Source organism: Acipenser ruthenus, chromosome 6 (genome assembly GCF_902713425.1).
Source record: "Acipenser ruthenus chromosome 6, fAciRut3.2 maternal haplotype, whole genome shotgun sequence".
Taxonomy (NCBI): Eukaryota; Metazoa; Chordata; class Actinopteri; order Acipenseriformes; family Acipenseridae; genus Acipenser; species Acipenser ruthenus.
Window position 1 is genome coordinate 7,903,279 of NC_081194.1, and position 20,917 is coordinate 7,924,195.

General features: G+C 39.0%; 1 protein-coding gene across 6 annotated transcripts in view; it reads left to right on the forward strand.

Moving 5' to 3' along the window:
* LOC117411023 (latent-transforming growth factor beta-binding protein 1) overlaps positions 1–20,917 on the forward strand; it is a 141,125-nt gene that overhangs the window by 83,426 nt on the left and 36,782 nt on the right. For 5 of the 6 annotated variants that reach the window (XM_034018022.3, XM_034018023.3, XM_034018025.3 and 2 more), the window contains 8 exons: positions 1,238–1,363; positions 1,870–1,995; positions 3,651–3,773; positions 4,974–5,093; positions 7,442–7,564; positions 8,564–8,686; positions 9,743–9,868; positions 11,822–11,950. In XM_034018022.3, coding sequence (XP_033873913.3) covers positions 1,238–1,363; positions 1,870–1,995; positions 3,651–3,773; positions 4,974–5,093; positions 7,442–7,564; positions 8,564–8,686; positions 9,743–9,868; positions 11,822–11,950 — 996 coding nt within the window. The remainder of the gene's footprint in view (positions 1–1,237; positions 1,364–1,869; positions 1,996–3,650; positions 3,774–4,973; positions 5,094–7,441; positions 7,565–8,563; positions 8,687–9,742; positions 9,869–11,821; positions 11,951–20,917) is intronic. The other variant, XM_059024886.1, reaches the window with a different exon arrangement.

The following is a 20,917-nucleotide window of genomic DNA, read 5'->3' on the forward strand; positions in this document are numbered from 1 at the left end:
GCTCCAGAAACTCCCCCCCACTTTTGAAACCAAAGTTATGCCACTGGCATGAACACATCTGTCTTTCTGTCTTTATATCAAAATTACATTTTTTTCATGTGCATATGATTGATGTAGGTCATGGTGATTAACTGGTAGCTCTTAGCTTTTAAATTCTTGCTGGAAGATGACTGCCCTGCCACACTTTTTCTTATATTGTATGCTTTACAGTAGTACTGTATTTTTACCACAATTAGGTAATTGCTTTCTTCATTGCCTGTTAAATACATGGTATTTGTGTTCCACCCACATGCTTTGCAGGTCATTTTATAAATAGGGTTGTTTATGATTTGGTGTAAATAGGGCATCCTAAAATCCCTTCCAGTGCTCAGCACTGTCCTTGGGCAGCCACAAGGGCTGTGGTGTTTAAAGTCATCGCAGCGGCTCTAAAACAGGAAACCAGACTCCCAAAGTAATTCAGTTATTGCTGTGTGTTCACTTTCCAAATAAATAAACAATGTCATCAGCAGGAGGCTTTTAAATACCAGCCCTGTCGACACTCTTTGAAGTGAAATTACAGAGCATCAAGATTAAAACAAACCCGTCTGGCCATTAAGGGAGGGGAGGGAATCTAAAGAGGCATGTAAAATTCAAGTCAAAGTATCCTGCCATTCTCGCTACCCGCTGAGTAAACACAGAGGTGTGTGCTACAGTAACCTATTACCCCTGCTCAATCACATGCTCTTGATTGGACCAATTTATACCTAAGTTTAGTTAATGGCAGGTCTCTGTCTAATAAGATCCAGTTAATTAGTGATTTTATTCAGAGTTACAACATTGATGTTCTGTCTTTAACTGAAACTTGGCCTGGACTGAATGACAATGTTTCCCAGATTGAGGCTTCTCCACCTAACTATTCTTTTTTTTCCAGAGAACTCACTCTACTGGGTGGGGAGGTGGGCTTGCTCTTTTTCGTAGTGAACTTAGAATCAAACAGAAAATTGTTGAAGATTCTCCAGTCTTTAATTAACTCCTATGAGTTAAAACACCTGTTCATTTTACAAAACTAGAACCAAACCCTCCTGAACACTCTAAATGTGTTTCGTTTTTCATTTTGTAACATTAACATGATTTTTTTTTTCTCTCCTTACAAAACATAGGAGTTAATTAAAGAGTGGAGGAAACGCTTTAAAAGCACAACCCTCCATCTCGTCCTTCCTCTGTCTTGTACTCAATTATTCTTGTATCTGTATTTCAGAAATCAACGAATGCGCAGTTAACCCTGAAATCTGTGGCCCAGGATACTGCATCAATCTGCCTATGGGTTACACATGTGTATGTAATGCTGGCTTCCAACTCAACAACGAGCTAACAACTTGTGTAGGTGAGACGAGGCTCTCCACTGGTAGTTTTGGCACGTCTACTGAACATACGTGTTCACTCAAAGCATATGTTGGCCTGATGTATTACAGTAACGCTAGTTATCTTTTCATACCACCTTTATGTAGTGTGAGCAGCTTTGTTATTGTATTTTCTTGCCCTGTATGTCAATCAGTTGTAATTTAAAAGGTTATTGAAAACATCTTTCCATCTTTGCTATTGGCCAAGCTTTTGAGTTACCTTCCGATTCAATCTTCAGTGATAATGATCTGTTCTGGGATATGCACAAGATTCATGAGATGACCATAGCTGTTAGTTTTGTGGACTCACATTAAAGTGGTCTGCTGTGATGAAAAATCGCTGCCAGCAAACGTGCTGTCCTAAACGATTTTCAAGTGCACTTTGTAGGCATTAAAACCCTGTAGCACCACTCAACCCAGATGATAAATGCTAGTCTCTTCATGCCATTTGTTCTCCCTCTTGTTTTAATGTCTTCCGTTGTGTATACAGACATTATTGAATGTGAGCTGAGCCCTCGCCTTTGTTCCAATGGCCGCTGTGAGAACACTGAGGGAAGTTTCCTTTGTGTGTGCCGAGCAGGATTCGTGGTGGATGAAGAAGGAACAAACTGCATCGGTAAAGTTATTCCACCCCCTCTACCCCCAAAGAGAAAGCAGCAATCCTTACCATCTATGAGCAGGGAATCCTAGCGAGATTAACATTTGCTTTGCCATTGAGGGGATGCATTTGGATGGTCGATTACATTTCTAGCTGTGTGTGTAATTTCACAGTTAACTGCACATGTTTGATACATACTGCATATGAAATGTGTAATGATTGGGAACTAATGCACGAATGCACAACTATAGAGCCCGGCTATGTAGAGTTTAACAACTGTTCAAAAGTCCACTTTCACGTGGTCCTGATTTTAACATGGAAAACATATACACTGTATGCAGATATACGGTTTTGATGGACACGCTGGAATGTAACAATACAATATTACCAAATATTGTAACAAATACTGAAAGGAAAGAGCCATGGATAAATAATAATAATAATAATAATAATAATAATAATAATAATAATAATAATAATAATAATAATAATAATAATAATAATTTTGATTATTTCTGTATTTATTTATTTATTTATTTTGTATTAATTAATTTATTTGCTATGTTGCTTCATTCCTGAATTATTTTTGTCTCGCTGAAGAAAAGAACTCCTTTCAGAGTATACATGACAACAGGACAATTTAAATTTTTTTACATATATGTATACACTACCTCAGACTGGGACCCAGGAGTCCCATGAGGTTTCAACGTGATTATATGGCACAAAGGTCCCGCCAGGACTGAAAAAGTTAAAATCCATCAAGACCAATGTTTGGTTTCCTGGGGTCTGCTAGTAACGTGCAAAACAACAAATCTTCTTTTTGATCCACTGAAGTAGCAGAAGCCAACAAAACCTCCTCTTCCTAAAGTAGACCTGTTCTAGTCCTGCCTCGTGGTCGAACTTCAGATGGGATCCAGCTTTCACCTTCGCTAGCACAAATGCTCTGAACTTTGAGGTTAACTCTGTTGGGGATCCTAAAATGCTTCATTGCAAACTAAAAAGATATTTAAAACATTTCCTTCACGTTTTGACTAAAGGGATGACCTTTTTCTGTCTCTTGAAGCAAAAACATTTAACATCCAGGTACAAGGACATGATATTTTATAATAATGACAAGAAAGGATGCTTAAAAGTTGAATTTTAGTTTTAGTTCATTTTCTAGAAAATAGGTTATAAATGAGTAGTGTTTAGAATACCGCGAATTCTAGACAGACACGTTCAGTACCGGATCTTAAGCTTAACTCAAGAGTTGTTCTGGTACTTTATCCAGAAGGTCTTGAGTTAACCTCATACTGTACCTTCTGTTCTGCAGACAAGGGTTCTCACATCCCAGATTTGCACAATTAGAAAGAAAGGACCAGGTTTGATCATTTGTTTGTGAGATCCAGATAGGGCTAGATTGGCTAGGGTAAGATTGGATACCACTATTTAACAAGCTCAGGTGTGTTTTATTAAACTCACAGTAAAACCAGGAATGGATCAAACTGCTATGCCATCGGTGTTATTTACATCCCTGCTGTATGTTAAAAAAAATGCAATTAACTATGCAAAATGATTATGTTAACAATTTCACTGTAGAGCAATATAGTACAAGCTTACTGCATTGTAACATGCATTGAGTGTTGAAACGTGCCATCCTTCTGAATGTCTTTCTCCTTGTGTCTCGCTGGCAGATGTGGATGAGTGTTTGAGACCCAGCGTATGTGGAGATGGGCTCTGTGTCAATACAGAGGGCTCCTACAGGTGTGAGTACTGTGACAGTGGATTCAAGATGAACAAGAGAGGAGGCTGTGAAGGTGAGGGTCTGCTGTGTGCACAGTGCTGCGTTCCACTGACAGTGCTGTACTCTTAGATAGGTCTACATTAGCTTGGTGGTTAAATATATACACAGTGGGTATCGGTGTCACATAAAGCAGAACTGCCAATAACGGTGTCGTAAAGGCTGGAATCTCTGATATGTAACTTCAGCTGTTCTCTGCAGCACAGGATTATAGAATAATTAGGGCTGGAACTTTACTGTGTGTATTTTTGACCAGTGCCCAGAATACCGTAATAAATCAGTCACCTTTCAAAGAAACGCATTTGTTTTGAGCCGACCCTGGTTCTTCATTTAAACATCACAAAGTGTGTGAATCGTGAAAGAAATTTCAGAGGGCTTGCCACTTAATGTGATCAGATGAGCTGCATTAAACACTTCGTGATTGAGTGGGCAGAGGTTAACAATCGTGAGTACACTGAAGCTGGATGTATTATCGGCACTCTTCTCCAATATAGACCTTTGGAGCTCTTGTTTAAAAGGGAATCAGAAAGACTTCCAGCACTAGATCACTACATCACTAAACTACAGCACTTTGTCTTTCTAATGCACAAAACAAGTTAGACATGATGGGCCATATTTTTTTTAAAGAATTTACTCCCGTTTTTAATTCCCTCCTATTTTTTGAAAGAGGTAAAACACCAGTTACTAAACTAAAACCAAACAACTAAGAAATATATGTCAAGTTCTCTTAAGCACTGCCTATGTTTTTTGTATCTCATTTTGTAACACTAACTTCTCCTTTCAAAAAATAGGAGTTATTTAAAAGAATGGAGGAAACACTTTAAAAATAAGCCCTGATGGGTCCTTATGAGTGAATTGTGCTGATATGATTGACATCCCGCTCCCTCTGGGCATTATTCACCTCCCCACTCTGGCACTGTTTATTGCAGACGATCAGAAACAAACAAGAAATGGAGAGATATCACATAAAGTAGCAAAGCATGAAACATGCTGCACAATTAACAGGGTTCACAATGAATAAACTATCTCAACTCAAAACGAATACGTTTCTGCACTCAGTATGCACAGCCAAGCCTAAAGAATAAAAAAAGTGCTGCCTGCTGCCCAATTTTATTTCCAAGTGCCTGCCCTAGCTATCACTGGCACTCCGTTTTTGTAACCCATGAAGATATGCTCTGCGATTTATGAAGATGAATGATGTGTTCTGTCCATGTAGATATCGACGAATGCCAGGATCAAAACTTTTGCTCGTCTGGGAAGTGCGTCAATTCCCCTGGGTCTTACGAATGTGTCCCTTGCTTTGATGGATACGAAGGCAGAAATGGGCAGTGTGTCGGTATGTAGTGTACAGCATTACCCTCCTGTCAATTTGCACGGAACAGCAACTCCCTATGGAGCTGCTGGAATTGAAGTTCGTAACAGAATGACAGTGCCACCTGTGTCAGTCCAATGACGTATGTGGAGGGACGGTTAACTGTTGTTGTTTGGTGAGAAGGAACAGTTCCACCTTTCCTGGTACATGTTGCTCTTGTTCAGCTTGGTCAGAAGCAATATTTATTGTAGTTCCACTAATGTGTTTATAGTCCCTGGAATTGGATATTTCTCAAACAATGCTTCTGTGTGGGTTTCCAGGGCTGCACTGCTAGGTGTCTGCTCTGTCCCAGTTCGTGTTTAGCTTGGCACCCTCTGCCAGCACTCTTTTCTTACACTCCTTTATTGTAATATTCTGTTGAAAGTTTCCAAGGAGTCATAAAAGGAGAGCAGATGCTCAGCAGGCCTATTAAAGAATGTCTGCTGCTGTAGTGGTGCTCTTAGAAGAGGAGTTCAGAGTACCCTGTAAATTCTTCAAGTGTTGGGATAGTCTTACTTGCACATTCCTCTGAGGCACCCGCGTTACTGGTGCCTCATTGTTGTATATTGGATAGCACTGTGGTGTGGCTCAGGATATATAGCTAAGGAAATTAAAAGCACGCTAGGATTGTGGAGCTGCTCCGTGGTAACAGTCTTGGGCTGGAGTGAATAATGGCATAGAACCCTACTGTGGAGTGAATTGCATGAACAATCACCTCAAAGGAGTGATAACCAAGATATGCAAATCCATTTCAACCTCTCAATAGCTCTAGCGATATTAGCACTGGTCCCCTTTTTCTTTGCTTGTTTATGTGCTTTAATTAGCCGATGCGGATGGTTAGATTTAAACTCTATAGAAATAAAAATGACTGTTGCTTCCTGGTAGCTAATCACTTCCTGTGTTATACGGCGATTTCTGTCAACCATGCAGTCTGACCCAGTGGCGGAGGAATAGCTGGTGCATCCAGGGCAACTGCACAGGGGCCCCAGAGGAGTATGAAAGTTTGGAAAAAAATATTTAACAGTGATAATATCCTTCACATTTAGATGTTACCTTCATGTTTGCTATTTTCTTTTTAAAAAAATTAGAAAACAGATGGAGATTTCCTTTAACCTGATTGGCCAATACGAGGGCTTAAATCTCTGCTACAGGACCTCAACTGTCATCTTTCAAATTAAGTTTATTCACTGTTCCAAATCTGCCTGAAAATATGTAAATACAGTATATACATAACCATATTGTACAGTATGTCTTATAAGGGCTTGTCACAGGTTAGCACAAGCAAGGCCACAATAATTGCACCTATTTTAGTTTTATTTTCTTGCTTTGCTTTCATTTTTCATGAAATTTAGTCAGCAAAGCTGCATTTCAAACATTACAGTGCGTAATCCATCGTATTTGGCACATCCTCTGCAGTTTAAGCAGAAAGTCTGTATTGAATTCCTGATAGGATTAACAGAAAACAAGATGGCTCTGCATGGGTATCGTAAAAAAAAAAAATTCATGAATGAAGGCATTATCAGTGTGAGATTTCATTTCCTCAATAACCTGCCATAGGGACAAACCATTATGATTTTTTTTAGTGGATTGTATTGGGTGAGCCGTTATACCAGAGAACAGTTTCACTGGTTCATATTTCTCTGTAAATGAGTGTCTGTCAAAATTACAGCTTAATTAACCTCTGAATTAAAATAGGTTAGTAAACACTATTCTTCGAGATCTTGCATGATTCAATTCAGGAATTTGCAAATAAGGCATTTGCATTTAGAGCAGCTAATGATTGGAATGGCCTACTTGAAAGTATAAGAAATGAGCTCAACAAACAGTAATTCAGAATTCTTTCAAAACGGACTGTGTTTGTATTTAAGTGTAAGTGTTGATGTTGGTTTGGTGGAGATGTATCTGGCTGCCAGGACTCCCTTGTAAACAAGATGGTGCATTTTGAGCGTACGATGTGTTCATGTTGGGCAAAACTTTCAAGAATGAAAGTATTGAGATAACTGGATTGTAAGAACTAAAGTATGATAACTGACTGGGAAAAAAATATATATAATGTGTGTGTATATATATATATATATATATAAATGTGACTACATGAAACTATCCAGACAGCATTCCACAGTATGTAACAATATACCATACACATGTTAACAAATAATTAAGGGAATCTATAGAATTTCTCATTTTAAAAAAATCCATGATTTTCCTAATTGTATAAAGCTGTTTGTTCTAAAATGATGATTGATGTTAGATTCATTATGCTGCACATGGATATCGTATGGCGTGGACCCACAGCACTTGATTTCCAATTCTTCTTTTTTTCTTTTACCTAGACATCAATGAATGCTTGGACAGGCCAGTATGTGCCAATGGCAAATGTTCCAACCTCGAAGGATCGTATGTTTGCATATGCAGTAAAGGCTATGAGCCAACTCCAGATGGCAAAGTATGCAAAGGTAATTTTACTATTAATATTTACAACCCCAAGTACAATGTAGCTTTTATGAATGCTGGTGCAACTAAAGCCAGCTATGTCTGCCATTAAAAGAAGCAGAGCTCTGATGTGTGGAAGGGAAACTGAGAAAGAGTGAGCTGATACACAAAGAGTATTTGGGTTTCCAAACTTAACACTCCAGGCCTCCTGCAGTAATGCTTTGCAAGTGAAATGGTTTCCTTGTCATTCGAGCGGGAGCAATGAGTATAAACAAACAACGTCTATGGAAAATATCCCTATATGAGAAATGAGTATAGGTTCTCAAAGTCTAAATTAAGGAACATGATTTTTCAGTCTCCCACCTCACCCTCGTTTGCCAACACCAGCTGGGCTACAAACTGCATTTTGGTCAGAGTTGGTTATTACTGCACTTGCAGTATTTGATAAATACAGCACTTCAGAAATGTCTTTGGGACAGAGGGGTCTGGGAGGGTACAACCAGAATAAGGGCTTTGACAAGAGTGGATCTAACATATAGGTACATGGATTAAAGCGGATGACATTATGTACCTGAGCAGAGAATGGACTCAGTAACTTTAAGTTCTTTCTGGACCAAACAGGCCTGGGAGGTAGGATTAGACAAAGCAGCCTTGGTGTGAAGGATGGACATTTTGTGGGAGTTCGTACAGGCGGTGCCTGAAATCCGCTCTCTTGTGGGCAGTGTTGTGATGACTCAGATCATTATTTTGTCTTTTGCTTTGTGACTTGCTTACTGTGTGTGTTTGTGCTGGTAGTACCTCTCATTCACTCAGGTGCTGAGAGCAGCGCACTTGAATGTCACCTGCATAAGGTCACACATGCAAGTCCTGTGTTATAGCGCAGTGGTTTTCAACCTTTTTATCTGAAGTATCAGTGTTTCCAGCAGGGACCACCAGGTGTACCAGTAATGTGCAACCTTAAACGGCTGTTATATAGCTTTGTGTCTTCATGTTCGTAACTCAGCCCTCTCTTTTGCTCCCAGATATTGACGAGTGTCTGGATAAGTTGCTGTGTGTCAGCGGGCAGTGTCTGAACACGCAGGGCTCCTTCCTTTGCACATGCAGTAAAGGCTTCAGGATTTCAGCTAACGGAGACCAGTGCGAAGGTAACAACCACACTTCTCAGGGAAAGAATAAAGAGTTACCAAGATCACTGTATATAAAACCCCTCCAATCTCCAATCAGTACTGCTGGTACTAACACTAGGATTGCATTTCAAGTATGGCACAGACACCCTAACACTGCAATTATTCAACACATCATAAAAAGCAAAAAAAAAACCAAAAAACATCAGTTATTTTTCTCACAGTTTTATTTTCATTCAGTACTTTTTTAAAAGCCGCTATAAGGATTAGGGATGTAGCAATTCATCATGTATCAATGAATTGTTTCTTTACAAGATATATCTTATTGTAATAGAAGTTTGTATCAATTGTTTCATGACAGAAGCTCAAAAACACAATAGAGCTCACTGTAGATCATCGAATGGTTCTGGGATGAAGAAGTCTGTTTTATACATCCTCTCCCACTCATCTGTTCTTATTATGCACCATGCAAGTAGCCAATCAGGACCATCACATGTATCGTGACACATATAGGATAGGGACCAGCATGTCATGATCAGTGTATTATTGCACCCCTTTTTTAAAGATAGCGAAAGAGTTGAGAGAAAGAGTTTAGGCCAGTGTCAATTACAATTGTAATTGTGCAATTTGTAATTAATTGTAATTACAAAGTAAGTGTAATTGTAGTTGCAATTGTAATTATACTATATAATTGATCAATTACAGTGCAACTCTTCATTTATTTGTCATACAATCATTATTCTTGTATCTTCAACCACTTTTAATGGCCCCCTTCATTTGAACAAAATGAAAGTTCTGTAGTATGTTCTGTAGTAAACTGAGAAAGAGTGAGCTGATACACAAAGAGTATTTGGGTTTCCAAACTTAACACTCCAGGCCTCCTGCAGTAATGCTTTGCAAGTGAAATGGTTCTGTAGTATGTTTGTGTATTTGTACCTGTGATTGTTGCTGGTTATTTAGAGTAGAGTAAACATGTTAATGTGTGTAGCTTTTTAGCGTAATTGTAATTACTGCATCATGATTGTAACTGTAATTGTAGGTGAACACAATAGCATTGTGATTGTAATGTGATTCCAGATGTTGATGAATGCCAGGAGTGGAGGGACGCCTGCAGAGGGGGGGGCCGCTGCATTAACACGGCAGGTTCATACCAGTGCACTTGTCCAGATGGCTTCCAGCTGATCGACGGCACAAGGTGTCAAGGTAAAGTCTGGTTGGGGGGTGATGTATATAGTATAGAAAACCCTCCATTTATACATACCTCTTCCTGAGTCGGTGTCAGACAGTCTGGAGTGCAGGACACTGGACCCTTTGTGCTGCTCGCATGCGTGAGCTAAGAGGAGCTGTTAAAACGTTTTATGGCTTTACTGAATGAATGTAAAAAATATGCCCAGTCCCTGCCTTTTTGTGGGGGATGCACAATTGATGTTCCTTTGTTACACTGCACACAGAAGGGATGGTATTAGTTCCCATCTGACAGTTTTGGTCTTTGTGATGATCTCTGGGCTATATTGAAATAATTTATCAGACAGTCACAGTGCAGTAGCTTCAGGCTCTAGCATTTTCCTATTTGAATAGCAACCGTGCTGTGTGTTAAAGTGGACGTCCTTAAATGAAGGTACAATTGTTAGAATTCGTGTTTAAGTGCTGTGTAACTGCCAGCGCCATTTGCTCTGTCCCTGCATCTCCACATTAAACTTTAAAACTGGATAATAAAGGAACACTGTAGGAAACTTCATCAAAGGTTTAGAGCCCCGTATTTGAAATAATGTGGCGTTTCTTACAAATAGTCTGTGTGTGAGAGATATTGTAAGGATTACAAGGTTGTGTATTTGCAGGGCTAGGTGCAGTGGCAGATAGATGTCCATGCCGATGCATGTAGCTCCAGAAGGAATATGTGGTAGAATGGGAGCTGGTTATTATAAAAGGAAGGAGGACTGCCCTTACCAGTTTACCATTATAAATTTGTACAGTAATTTTGTGGTTTTCCCATGCTTCTCCCATAGTTATACTATGCATTTACCGTTGTTTACCATGTTTAACATGCTTTACCATACCTCTCTAGGCTTTCATTAGAAATGTCAAAATATGGTTTACTTTAACTGTATGTATATATGTATATATACACAGTGCACTCCGTTTATAAGAATCACTAACATAAGAATCAACCGCATATAGTGATCAAAACCACTGGGACAAAATCATTCCTATACTAACCAATATAAAATACTCTGCTTGTAAGAATCAAGCAATCAGCAGTGTTATTGTGTGATATGCACGTAGAGGGAGTGTGGTGCGGTGAGGAGGAGGAGGAGGAGAGGGGTTTGATTGCAGAGCTTTGCCTCTCCGCTTAATGAAAAACTGAGATTTGCATCTCAACAGAAAATAAGTAAGCAATAAGTGGTAGTCCTGACAGTAAAATACTGTACTGTAATGTCATTTTAATTCAAAGGCCATTACACGTAACACCGCAGGGCAGTTAAACTAGGCACCCTCAGGAGACGATCGCTTCTCAAGACTATACTGTAATAAAATAGGATTCTGCACCCTTGAGTACACATAATCGTGATCACATAACAAGCTGCTTACCCACGAGGACTTGTTTTGATGTATTGTCCTCAGTGATTGAGCACCATTGACATCTGTATACTGTATACTGTATTGGCTGGTTTTGGTGCATAATAAAATTAATTTGGACCATCTGTGTCTTTGTTTAGTATTTACTATCCAATAGATGTGAACTATACTTAAAAATACAGCAAGTCAAAAAGAAAAAGCCAGCACTTGTGCGGATTGATTTTAAATTTGATTCACAGTTGGTGCTGAGACATTCCAGCGGACATCTACCGCTAGAACTGGAAGCTGACGTACTGATTCAATTTATAATCTGAAACTGGGGGGGCACTGGACCTAAACTGGACGGGCCAGACCCCCTAAGGCACGCCCGTAACACCAGGCCTGTACAGTAATCATATCGGTCTGCTTTTAAGAATCAACCACTTATAAGAATCAAAACACCTGGGATGGATGTGATTCTTATAAACAGAGTGCACTGTGTGTGTGTGTGTGTGTGTATATATATATATATATATAATATATATAATTAGCGTGTTTTTGCTTCTGACCAGCTGTCCCCTCGCCTCATTTCTCCCACAGACATCAACGAGTGCCTGGATGACACAGAGCTGTGTGCCCCTCAAGGGGAGTGTCTTAACACAGAGGGGTCCTTCCACTGCATCTGTGAGCAGGGCTTCTCTGTGTCCGCCGATGGGCACAGCTGTGAAGGTAAGGACTGGATGAGCAGATAAGCAAGTGCTTTTATTCACAGGGAGGAGCTCTTCTGTCTAATGGCAATGATATAAATGTCATTACTGCTGCATTTCTAACTCTGCACTGAAATTCACACTACATCAAACGCAAAAAAAAAAAAAACAAGTAAGTGTTGAGATTCTGTTACTTGTCGTTGTTGACTAAGCGTTGGAATTCGGTGTGCGCTGTTGTGATGAGATACACAGTGTGATGCGGTAACCAGCATGGATGTCAAGTTTCACGGTTTACCTGTGAAACTCATGGTTTTTCACAATTTTCAGAGTCTCACGGCCGTGCAATGGATTCTCATGTTTGTGCATAACTTTGTTATTGTTTGCGAGGCTGCGAAACCCTTTATACGTGATACAGAGGTAAATCCAATACAACTGTCCAAACATATTATTTCATTCTGGGGGGTGAAGAGGTGTATATTACCATTCTCTACTCCTGTAGCTGCTACGCAAACTCCCCCCTTACACTCCTTGTTGTCTCAAACTGATGGTTTGTCTGTGCAAGCCTTCTATGTTTCTGTACACAACATGTCAGCACTCGGACAGAGTCGAAGGAGAGACTGTCAGACTGTCACTGTCTCGTTCATGCAGAAATTACCACAGAAATAAAAGAGAAATGGACATCAATGAGAATTTAATAAAATCAAAAAATATAATGTTCTTTATGATGCCAGCAGCAGTGGTTATAAAGACAATAAAACGCCATATGGTAAGAAAGAACAGAACAATTGGAAATTGACGGTATGTCTGTCTCTCTTTATTTCACCTTAATTGTAGTCAGTGACGGGAAGCACCACACACTGGTTTGTATTTCTGTAAAATGACGCTTCTTCATTTTAATAATGTTGACCAACAATAATAATCACCTTCACACACTAACTGAGAAGATTTTATTGAAACTGAAAATCAATTTAAAGTATATTCAACTAATTCTCAGTATTTACAAAGAAATATGTGTAGATGTGTTCTTTTTGAATAATTTACATGTTAAACCAGATCACATATAAACATTCACTGTTAAATGTCATTTTTTTTAGTGTGTGGTGTACCCAGACTATTTCTTTGTTTTATTTATTTTTAGTCTCCACAATAGGAGCAAAAGCAGACAGTATTTTCTTTTCATGACTAGCTACAGTTGTGTTTGGTTTTTTTTAGAATGTACTCGTGCTGTATTCGTGTCGTTTGCTTCGCTCCCGGTGTGCATAGCCCTTAAGTCTAGGTCAGTGGCGTAGCTGTCAGCCATGTGCAAAAATTGTCAGAGCTCTCGCTCTACATCCCGCCTACAGGTAGGCAATCATTTAGCTTAGATTTATGAGTTTCTGCTTTGATTGACAGTCCGCCAATACTGCCTTTCTACAATTTTTTTCTACAGTTACAGATGCTGCTGGCGCCTGCTTTTCACTATTAATATAAACAAATACATAGAATGTCATTGCTACTGTGGGCCGCGGACCCCTGGTCTAGCTTAAGGTTTTTCATCAATCCCAAGGTTTTCCAGCAGGGGTCTCACTGGTATGAACACTTAAGGGTTGACATGTCTGAAACAGGTCCCATCAGTTTCACATATTTTAGTTCTGTTAGAATCAATTTAAAGGGCATTAATGTTGCAATTATAAAAGGCAGTGGACGCTGAAGAGCAGAGACAGTGAACCAGCATTAGTATGAAAAGAGTAATCAAAACCATGCCACATTTTAAAAGCAAAATTTGACAGATATTAGAACTCTTACTGTGCTGTTTTATTTGTTTTCATTCTTTTACACAAGTGATCTCAGTACTATATTGCTTGCAAGACAATCTAACACACACACACACACACACACACACACACACACACACAGGCAGGCACACAGATGAAACTAATACTGGTATATGGTGCAGCAGCAGAATTCTGTTTCATGATGAAAGCAGCATTAAAAAAAGTTACCATAAAAGATTGCTCTGCGTGCAGAAGGCTTCAATGAAGGTTGCCTGGCATATGCTGCTATAACCGAGGGATTTCTGTTGGTATCTTGATCTTTGGATCCCATTTGCCCCGGGTTAAAGGCAGGTGTTGGACCCCTTTCATTGCACCACAGATTTCTGAACAAGGAACTAGACTGCAGTTAAGACAAACTGTCCGTATTCAGGAAATTAACTATGGCTGTTAGCATAATTGCACATTTTTATTTTGCTAAACTATTGTTAAATCCATCCTGAGTTTTAGGAATGCATCACCGTGACTCTGCTTCCACACAGCAGATCAAAGGGTGGTGCCTGATGGACCTTTGATGTTATGTGGCTGTAAATGAGTTACATCAGATGACAAGCCTCTGATCCTCGTATATTTGATTTCAAAAAATGTCATGACAAAATGGGGATGCAATATAATCAAGCGTGGTAAACCACATTGAATATGCAAATTGTCTGTTTTAACGGTACATTTAGAACCAACAGTTTATTGTTCAACGGTAGAACTTGTACAATATATGGAAAGCTAAACTACATTTTAAAAGTTTGTCTAGTACAAAAAAAAGAAGTGTTTTCGGGTTGATGTGTAAACTGAAAAAGTAAAAAGAAAAAAGAAACATCAAAGTAGTTCCCCACAGTAAAGTGTGGACAAAATGAGAAATTCTACATCGGTTAAAAGATGGAAATACTTAGCACCCATCGGTATGCTGTCTGTTGTCTTTTCACAAACAAGCGTCTTCAAGGAGCTCAACTGAAGTGCAGAAAGAGAAAGCGTTTAACGCTGTAATCACCCAGATAAACACAAATAAACATAACTGCTGACAAGCTGTGGAAGGGAAACCATGCAGGGCTTTCAGATACAGGCCTTATTAGCCAGGCTCTCGTCTGTGGTTATGAGTTCATCTATTAGGGATGTCTTGCCAGTTATGTGGTTGGCTTATCAAACTCTGTCATTTTAGCTTGCACAGCCTCCATAGGTTCCTCATTGTCCCTTCAAAGTTGTGTTGTTTAATTAGTTTTACATGTGGTGCTGCTTTTACATTTTTCCACCAGCAGCCCGTGCCAGAAGGCTTGCCCATCGACAGTTGTTTTACAAGGCGATTAAAGAAATAAATGCCCTTTCCTGCAGTAAAAAAGGGAGCCTTTGAACAAGCTGTCTAGACAAGGAAAATATTTGGTGCAGGGCTCTCATTTTTTGCTCTCTGCAGGGCTGAATGTGAGAACAGAGGCTAAAAGGCACAAGGCATTTAGCTTGCACTAGGGGAGCAGCGGTTACTGAGATGGTGCCAAGTGAACACTTATTATCAAGTGTTCTGTCGGCAAGTGAAAGATTTCATAAATCAAGTCACCTAATAAAGCTGACATCTCTGAAGTAGATGTATTTAAAACAAAATATTATGAGTTTGAGAAAAAGTATACTTTTTACTTCTAAATCTCAAGGGAGTTTGTTTTTTCTTTTTTTTTCTTCGGGCTTTATGATTGAATGTTTTAAAGTTACGCATGTCTTTTATCGTTTCTAGTTTTAAATGGTACCGGTAAGGTCTACATTATAATTTAGTTCCCTTTCAAGTACGAAATGTAACCATTACTGAATGGGTATTTACCTCCTAAAGACCCGAATCTTGAATATTGTATACCAAAGCTGCTCTTTGAGCCCGTGATGCAGTCGTGGCCCCGCCCCCGAGGGCACAAAAGCAGCTACTAGGCTCAGCAGCACTGCGCTGGACCGAGATACTCGCTTCGGTTGTTGTTGCTTGCAATTCAACCACAGTATCTTGATGCCGTTTTCATGTCAGCTTTTTAGCATCACCTTTGCAAAGGCTGTTAGTCATAAATCATTGAAAGGTATGGGCCCAAGTTTCATTGAACCAAATTGAATCTTATCTTCTTAATATTAAATAAGCTCAGAAATGTGTTTCAGTTTTTTACAAATTTATGTTAATGCAGTCCAACATAAAAAAAATAAATGGGAGAAAGATATGCAGGTGGAAAAATCTCTCAAGAAGCTTGGAGCCATATACAATCAATGCTAGGCTTCGCTCCCTTCATTTATAAACCACTGTCATTATAGACCATATAAACTATATAGATAAAATCTAAAACCGAACTCAGATTGCTGGACAGTGAAAATGGAACATTAATACATATGATTTGAGAATGCAGCAAATTACAAGGGTTCTGGTCAACGGTAATACATTGTATCTCAGTGTCACAAAGACGGCCAGAGTGGGTGGCGTCAGACCAGAGAGGAATACACAGACAGAGACGGTGGTGATGATGAGCTGAGTGCAATGGCTGCACTCAGCGTTTATTAACAAATAAAAAGGTTTTAAACGGTACACAAAACAGGACACGGCACTTGACGCCAAAATAAACAGACAGACAAAACGACTGACACTTAACAAACGGTGCACGGACAGACAGACAGACACGGTGAGTACAAACAAACTTATCTTTACGTTTTTACTGATTTACTTATTTTAACTCTCCTCTCTCTCTCACCCGTTCTCCTCTTCCGAACACCCAACCCTGACTGAACGAAATGTGCGTCTATATATACTATTGTGCTGGGATTCAATTACTAATTAATTATTCACTTGAATCCCAGCACGTGAATTAATTCTGTGCAACCCCGTGCTCACATATTACATTTAACCAGCACGTGAAGTGATTTGTGCTCTCCTCGTGCCTAAATACAAATCTACAATTTAAACACACGTGAAACACAGACCTGTTTATATCCCGTGTACCAATCTATACACCGACATTAACACACGCAACATACAACACAGATCACACAAATGCACACAGGGGCGGGGCACTTTGCCACACTCAGATATCCTTGGATTATTATTAAGAAATGATCCTCAACAAATTATTTTAGGGGAACTTTCATCTTTACCTTTAAATAAATCACAGAAATGAATCCTATTGTTTTTACAGACTGCTGCTAAACGCCTAATGAACTTCAGCTGAATTATTTGAATATGAGAGAAATTATTATTATAAATTACAAAAACGTGACTTATTCATTACATTTTGGAGCAAATCCTTAAACCTTTTTAATAGAAATATCCACCTTTTGTCACTAAGATTTATGAGATATATCTAAAAAAACATTTTAGCGTCTGTTTCTTAGGAACTGGTGAGTTATTTATTTATTTTTAATATGTCTTTTTGATATATGTATTTATTTAGTTATTTAGTTTTTTCGTTGATGAAATCATTATATAAATTGTACTTGCTGTGAATGTTGTTTTCCTCATATATCATATTTATGTATACCACTAAACTTGTTAATAAAGTTGTATTATGAAGAAAAAATAGACGCTCTGAATTGAGACAATGCATAGACTGTGACGAGAGAGTCGCTGAATTGAATAGCGCTGTTATCTTTGCACTGTCAAATGCTGCAATAAAAAAAGATAAGCAGTAGGTCTATGTGGCGTGTTATATTTAAAAGAGGGATACCACGCATAATGAGTGTGGTTTGTGAGGAATCATCATTTCATTCCAACAACAATTAGTGTTTGGCATCAGCTGTATGGAAAAGCTCATGTTTCATCAGTGTGTGATGAAGAAGAAAACTATAGGAAAACAACACAAGGTTCACTGAAAGGGATGAATAGTCGTGACTGAAGGAGTTTTACTGACCCCCTGTACAGCTACCCTGAGGTATGAGAGCATTCTGTAAGGATGTTCACTCTGGTCCCTTTTTTAATTGTAAAGTTTTGAGGTAAAACTATAAAAAGCAGACATTTTGGCCAGTGCTCTCCTCTGTGTATTGAGTTCCACCATTTTGGGGGGGGGGGGGGGGGGTGTTTAGGGGCGAGTTTAAGAGCCCATCCCATGGTTTCAGCTGGTGTCAAGATGGCAGCCATTTTGTTTTACCTTTACATCTGTGCTAAATGGAACTAACCGAGAATTACAGTTGTGGGGTGAAGTAATAGTAATATCTGCGGGGATAATCTGGGGTTTGTAACAGAGAATCAAACACCAAATAACATACAGGTTTGCTGACTAGCAGTAGCAGACATTTAAGAAACAGTTTTAAGAAAATTGGCGAGTCGTCCTTCTGTTTTAAACCCAGTACACTGAGCAGTCACTTTAAAAAGCATGTGCGTCGGGAAGAGCAAGAGAGCCCAAGTGGACGGATTGGGTTTGGAATGTTCGCCTCCTCTAAGCTTTAGTGTTGCTTAAATACATTAATGTAACTTTTTCCTCACTCGGTTCCTTGTGAAAGAAAAGAACGCCTTTATTTATGGCTGAGTAAATAATTCTTAAGTAATCTTTTAAGAGCAGCCTAACAAAACATGTTGTAAAAGCACAAAATACAGGGGGTAGGGGGATGGAATAACTGCCAGGGTGGAGATTCAGTGAAATGTTTCCTTACAATTGTATTCAGTCTTCAGTCCCCACCACCCCCTGAAGCTGGCAGCAAAAGAAAGTTAAAATAATTCTAATGGGCATGCTTACGCCAGTCAACACTCGCCCACAATGACCTGAGGACCTTTGCGTGGTCACTGTGGCAAACTTGTGTAAAAGTATACTGTAACGAAATGGTAAAACTCCAAACAACTAGCGCTCTTAACATCAACACTGTTGTTGCTCCTGTTCATCAGATTAGTTGATGTTGCTTTTCCTTTCAAAGTACAGGGCTCCCTCAGTTATTTAGCTATCTGACTGATACATCAAAATATTGCAAATTATTGAGGGAATAGGCATTACATAGTAAAGTATATTAACATACAATGTACTGTTAACATGGCCTAACTGTGAATGAAATACATGTGTGAATAATGAAAGCACTATAGCTGCCGTCGTCGTCTTCTTCTTCTTCTGCAGTCACAGTTTTTAAAAGCACCTTTTGGATGAACATTAGCCAAAACTCCTTGATTCAAGTCCTAGTTTAATTATATTCTTTATCGCATGGTATTGTACCTTCAATGAAAACGATTGTGGAACTGCAGTAATCTGAGGTTTTAAAAGCCCAACAGATGTCAAGCAAATTACAGTACAGTACGTTCAATAGCATTTTCATTCATATTTAAATCAGCATGCGCTACAGGCCTGTATTTAGACAGCTGGAACATTCTGAATGGCCACAATCAGGAGCCAAACATTTCAAATGTAAAGAAGTACGTGTTCAGGTCAGCTGTGTTTTATTTTCTTCTTCCTACAGCTTGCCTGACACATCTGCTGCTGCTGTGATTTCTGAGTTTTGGAAACAGCCATTACTTGACAGAAATGGACGAGGGCCAAGCTTATTTGATGGTTATAAAGGGCTTTATCAGTTTGTACTTTCCTTTCCTTTGTTGCAAGTACAGCACTTCCAAACTGATATCTGTACCGACCATACGCAGACACGAATCTGATAAAGGCAAGCGGAACAAATGAGGGAACTTACATTACCGAATGCTTATCTGCAAGAAGGCCTTTTGATTCAGGTCTTTTCGTTTCCTTGTGTGCAGCTCCCAGCCAGCATAAGAACCTGCCATGCAGCAGAGGGAGGCACTTAGAGCTGATATAAGCAATGGCTATACACTGTAACTGCAGACTTCCTTGAGAATTGTATTATGTGACTAAAATCTCCAACTGCACAATGGTGGGAGGAGGAGTGAATGCAGTACTAAAGCTACAGAAAGATATGCAAACAATCTTAGGCTATTGGTAGAGTTACAATCCAGGTTATCCTTATGAATGTTTGATACAGATACAAGGCGTCATACAAAGCTGTGGAATATCATGCATCACGTCATACCAACAGTGACCTTTAGAAACTGCTTATTATTTTTAAAAATAAGCTGGCGACCGGCGCAATCCAACACCTAGTAATATATTTGCGGCAGTTACTGTTAAAAAATATTTTCAGGTATTATCATTCAGTGAATTTTTTGTCGTATTATCGTACTGTGAGGCGATATATAGTACATAATAGCGATACATACGCTCCAAAAAAAATGTATTCCCCTTGTTGTGATATCGTAAAATTATGTACCCAAATATTAACCTAGAGATATTGGTGGTTCATGCATAGAGGCTGTACGCCTTTAAAAAGAAAGGCATGATGGGATATCAGCTGAGCCCTTGTCAGCTGATATACAAATGCTACAGTGCAGTGGTGCTGTATTAACACCTGCAGAATACGGTAACCCCAGTTTCATGCAGCAGTTGTGATGGTGTGTAAGTACTGTTGTGTTAAAAAATTGCTTAAAATGTACAATTGCATTCAAGAAATTTAGAACAAAAACAGCAAAAAATTCAAATAAGAATACACTGAGGTTTGTGTGTTGCACATGTCGTGCCTTTAACCCAATGCTCTGAAAACTGAACATAAGAAAATAATTTTAATGAAGGGCTATAATGCAGCAAAAAGTTCAATCATTAAACAAGAAAGGAAGTGAAAAGGTTACCGTACCAAGCTGAAAAAAGTTTTTGTTTGTGAACTCTAAACCAACGTTATCTGTTGTCAGTCACATCGTAGAGTGCCTAAATAAAGTATTGAGTACCACAAACATATTTTTTTCGTCTGTTGCATCTTCTATAGCAGCCATCAGGAGTTTATGGATGATTTAATCGCGCAGCAGATTCCCTAGTTAGATGATGAGCTGATAATATCTCTTCAGCCAAAGAAGCAGGCATGGTCATTTAAGATGTTACCACAATGAAAAACAATAATGTAGCTTTGTAAAGCAAGGTCAGCTGTTGCAGGGAGAACAAAGTTTATTTCTCAAACTGACCAGAAAGATGAAAACAGAACACATAGAAATACTTGGGACTGTAATTAGGAAGTGTACTGCTGAGGAGAAAAAAACTAAATATTTAGGAAATTACAAATGAAATGTACTGCAGCTTACTGCCAGGCACGGAATTTAGCTCTCAGATTCTGCTAATAAAAATATCTCAAATATATGACAGCGTGCTTGCGGTGGTGTATTTAATATCGAAAATAGCAGAATGAACACGCGGCAATTTAAACTTGTT